Source organism: Hyposmocoma kahamanoa, unplaced genomic scaffold (assembly GCF_003589595.1).
Source record: "Hyposmocoma kahamanoa isolate Upper Pololo Valley unplaced genomic scaffold, ASM358959v1 77, whole genome shotgun sequence".
Classification (NCBI taxonomy): Eukaryota; Metazoa; Arthropoda; class Insecta; order Lepidoptera; family Cosmopterigidae; genus Hyposmocoma; species Hyposmocoma kahamanoa.
The window spans coordinates 1223518-1228673 of NW_020653926.1; the positions used below are offsets into that span (position 1 = coordinate 1223518).

Consider the following 5156-nt stretch of genomic DNA (forward strand, 5'->3'; position numbering starts at 1 on the left):
AATTTGCTACGTTTACGTGAACCCAGTGGAATTAATTTATTACTTCCATTTTATTACTCAAAATGTACTTCAGTGACACTGGAAGGATGCTGGTACTTAAGCTCAAGTTTTCTTTTTTAAGTACCAGCAGTCAAAATACTCTGTGTGTATTGTACTTTTTGCTATACTTTTTACCATTTTAATTAGCTATTTAAAGAAAATAAAGAATTTATTATTAAAAAAAAAAAAAATTTATTAAAATGGACTTTCGCAAAGCAACGCCTGAATCTATTAATTATTTAATACTTAATTAACGATAAGCTAAAGAGTCTCTGGGACACAGATAATCAATTTCGATAAAAGCAGAGGCGATATATGTATATTACTTAAAGATGGTAAAGAGAGAAATTAAAAATATTATTAAACGTTTATATCTTTATCTATTTTTTTTAGATGCGCGAATTTAAGCTCAGTGATATGCACTTTAAAATTATTAGACGACCATAGACAAACATTTATCGGTTTTTAGCCAGCCCTGACCGATCGAAAATGACGTTTCAGGGGGTGAAGTGTCAATCGAAGGGGGTGCTTTCGGTGGGTGCTTTTCAGAGCGCGTTAGACGGGCGGGTGTTGGAAAAATCACATTTTCCCAATGTAATTCACATTGCCTTCGTCATCAACATGCAACGATCGATGAAAATAGCAACCGAGATTGTGTTTTAAAATTTTAATCGTTCTTTTAGTGTGTTACCGCGAAAGTTATTAATTTCAAACGTCTGCGATTGTACTGTTTTTATTATTGATATTTTTATTTTGTTACATAAACCCATTCTCCTCTATTTCTCATTTAAAACATCGCAAAAACGAAAGAATACAAATATTCTACAATTCTAAATCAAACTATCAACTACTACTGATAATAATAAATATAAAAAATTGCGGAAAGAATATAAAATTTATGAATCTAAAGTTTTGTCATATCTGAAAGAAAAAAATGTCGGAAGGTACCGGAGAGCCAAATGCACATAGAAAAGAAAGTGTAGCAACTGCTAACGTACCTAGTGATAGTCCAGTGACGGATCCAGGGCAGGTTCGTGGGGGCGCTCCTGAGAGTTCAGCGGCGAAGTTCGACGGGCAGCGCGGGAAATCGGGAGCACTAAAAAAGTCTGCAAGATACCGAAGTCGGTCACTTTCGGCCTCGTCAGCCGATTCTTACAGTTCCACTTCTTATACTGGTGAGTAATTGTTTTTTACCCTACAAATATTTATTGCTTTAATTTATTTTTTTTACTTTTTTGTATAAACAGTTGTAGTTAACTTTTTACTCTACAATAATTTGCAATTGCAAAAGAAAGCAGCAGTTACAATTTTATCACAATGGTTTTGTTTTTTCATTGTGTGTATTTTTTTGGGAAGGGAGAAAAGAGGGAAGGGAGACCTGGTGTCACAAAACACAGGGTTTTGACTAGTTTGAGAACCAGTCTTCCACAATTACAATGTTATATTTAAAGTATATTCAGTGATTTAAGTTTCACTGTTGAAGAAAATAAATGAATAATAATTATTAGAGTGATAAGAGCAAATTTTCAAGATATTTTTGCGGGTTGAAGTTGATACTTCTCTATTGCTTATTTAGTAAATAATTCTGTAGCTATTTATTAATGTTCTTCTTGTCTAAGTTGACCACAAAAATTTAATTAATACATTTTAGTAACTTAAGATCATCTATTTTCTAATGTCACACCAATAATTGAAAGTAATTATCATTTTATAAATTTACTTCAACTTATTTATATATCATGTATTTTCTATTTTGTAGTAGAAATGAAGCAAGTATACTTACCCTAGCCTATGCTTTTTAGGAAGAATGAAACAAATGATTTAAATTTATGATTAATCCTGGTTTTTGGATTGAATGATAACCAATAGGTCAACAAGTCTAGCAAACTACCAAGGACCATTAGCTTGTTAGTGCCAAACTGTGGGGCCCAACTTGTGGGGGCCCCAACATGTAGGCGCTCCAACTTGGGATAGGTAACATCAATTATGGCTATCAGTGCACAAGTAGTGTAAGGCTTAACTCACACTCGCGCAGGTCGAAGCGTCGCGACGCGTCATGCTTTTCGCCTATAGCATATAATTAAGGTACAAATTTGTGTTTTGCAAATATGGAGCGCCGACGCTCGTCAACAATATTTCTACAAAATTTAGTTTCAATTAATACTAAAGTATTTAATTATTATGTATTTGGATACTATTTTCATGTAAAAAAATTAATAGTTATTTATATATTATTATTAAATAGGTCATACATAGATTGAAATCCCTCATCTATCTTCTATATGCATTATAAAGGTGTTACACCACCTCAATTATTATAATTAAAACAATTTATTTAAGGTCACTAAATATTTTTATGGGGGCCCCACATAGTAATGTTACGCCAATGATTGCAAAGATAAATATTAGAAATAAAAAAACAAGTATTGGAACAGTTTCTTATCACTATAAATAGCAATTAACATTTCCATACTTCCATATGACACAAATAGGTACTTTTTCAGCTTTTGTTCTGCTCGTAAATTTTCGTGATAAAATTTTCAATGTTATTGCATTCAGTTTTATCACATTCACAAGGCCGATTCGTGTGTTAATTAGGAAATGATAAGCTAAAGTACATTGCGCCGCGTGTTTGACATGCTCGAAGATTATCCCATAGCCGTATTTAACTGCAATGTGCCCGTAATATTTTCCCCGCGTTTGACATGTCCAAAGATTATCCATCCATGTCTTTAAACACTGTGTTTCCCAAACATTTGCTGCTCAATTTATATTATATGTAAGAAATCTACTGGTCATTTAACCTACGCAAGAAGTCTCCAAGGCAACAATCAGCTAGAATTGGCATATCCTTTTACCACGATAGTTCTGGGCTGCAAGTCTTTGCCATCTATACTTTAAGAAGAATTAACATATAAACAACAACACCTTATTAATGTGGATTTATTATTTGACAAACTCATCTACACAAGCTCCTGAAACCAGTTTACATTTTATGATAGCGGCACCACAATGTTATAATACGTTTCCTGCAGTAGCGTAACGCCTTTGATGCTTGGTGATACCGGCGCCCGTGTAGGTACTAACGCTGTCATACGTAGTCATGCAATGGCTGTCACAAATTTAAAAAGCTGTGATAATTAATATAACGTAATCATTTATTAACAATAATAGATTAGTTACTAAGATTACATTTATTGCACTGCCAAATGTTTATGTGACAGTTTATTTTTAAGATGTTTTTCGTTTTCTAATTATACAATTTAACTGTAATGTATTCATATTCGAAGGAACAATTTAATCTTTAAAAAAGTTAAATTTTACTTTTTTTGCTAATTTTAAATCCTTCTTTTATTACGATTTCAAATTAAATTTGTATACAGAATAGTTTGTGAGCACCATTATTATACGCACAAAACGGTTTTCGTAGAATTCGCTGAATGTATTTAAAAAATATTTTAAATTATGCACGGGTTTCTAAATTAAGCGTTGCGCAATTTATTTCCATATAAAGAAATATCTAAGCTGATCTTCACTTGTTTGATTTCCCATAAAAAAACGCCCAATTTGCCGCCCTTTAGATTATGTTTCGGGGGGACCCTACATAGATCCAGGTCTGGCATGCCAAGGAACTTTTACATGCCATTTACTATTAATTTGCGTAAGCCGGTCATCAGGTTGAGTACAAAAAACACAAAATCTGCAATAACAAAAATATTACGTCTGTAATTCGGTTGCGGTAACATCTGTGGTTTGTCGTTTTTGTTTTCTGTCGTGTTGCGGTTGTGATATTGTATTGTTATGACAACTGCTTGTGATCAGATCTAATACCTCCTTGTATACAGTGTGTTTTTAGAAAATAATATTTCGTCGTTCGAATTGTGAATCGAAATCTTTCAACGTCTCGATCTTAACGTCGCTAACACGTTTGAAAATTCATCTATTTGCCAAGTTTTATCGAGAATTTAAATGGGATTAATACTCAGCCTTTCTAACAAAAAAAAAAGAATTATCAAAATCCCTTTACATATGCCGTGCACAAAAATATATTCGAATTGAGAACTCCCTCCTTTTTTGAAGTCGGTTAAAAATAAGAAGAGCGGGAGAAAATTTGACACAAATCCGACATCGACAAACGCCCGATGGCTACTGACGGGGCAGCGGGTGGCGCGGCATGTCATTAAACCGCTGGAAAATTTTTAAATTTTGAGGATAAATGTGAATTTAATAAGTTTTTTTAACAGTTGCAGTGTCACTCAGAGCCCTTATCGCAAAAATCTTAGCGGCCACTGCACCCTGAGACATAAGTTGACAAGGGCCATGTGCCTGTAATTTCACCGGCACCCTTACCCATCCAAACCGGAACGCAGTAATGCTTAAATACGGCTTGACGGCATGTTAGCAATAGGTGAGGGCTTCAGTTGAAAACCAAAATTTAACAGGTTCTCTGTAGTGGCTACTTAAAGAGAAATATCTCCAAATAAAAATTATATTGTTTATTATTAGATAATTCGTCTTAGACTTTTATTCTAACTTGTTTTCGGGATTTTATATGATCGAGTAAAGCACATCCTATTACGAATTAGCTCATTCTTTAGACAATCCTTAAGTGTATCACAAACTTTTTTTAAGACCGTTATAATATAATAGTAAATATTTAAACCGGTGACTCCCTTAAGCACAGATAACTTAATAGTTACTATGTAACTGATACATCACTCATACAAAATCGAAAATACCTACCGCTATAATAGCTTATTAAATCTGATTAATGCACAAGGGCGCTCACTACGAGGAAAAAGGAACCTAAGCAAGCGTACAGAGAGGTGAAATTAACTTTGCCAGTCGTGCGGAGCCGAATGCTCATAAATGAAAGATTTGTATAAGCGCTTGTGCCGACGTCGGTACAATCAGCGGTAGGCATTTATCGCGTAACCTTGAGCGAGTGACGGAACCCTGCATTAAGTAACGAACGAAAACGAATAATCAACTTTTGAGGGCGGTTGTTTTTTTATAAGCAAGTTATATATCGAGTTATAAATATGATGTCTCAAAAAATTATTTTTCACCTAATTAGCTCGGAAACGATTTCTTTCTCATTGGAAATCTGCGCGCAA

General features: G+C 33.9%; 1 protein-coding gene across 1 annotated transcript in view; it reads left to right on the forward strand.

Annotated features, from left to right (window-relative positions):
• Window positions 1-973: 973 nt before the first annotated feature.
• LOC113232696 (S-adenosylhomocysteine hydrolase-like protein 1) overlaps window positions 974-5156 on the forward strand; it is an 89270-nt gene continuing 85087 nt past the window's right edge. The window contains exon 1 of the mRNA XM_026467470.1: window positions 974-1214. Within this exon, the coding sequence (XP_026323255.1) occupies window positions 974-1214 (241 nt within the window). The remainder of the gene's footprint in view (window positions 1215-5156) is intronic.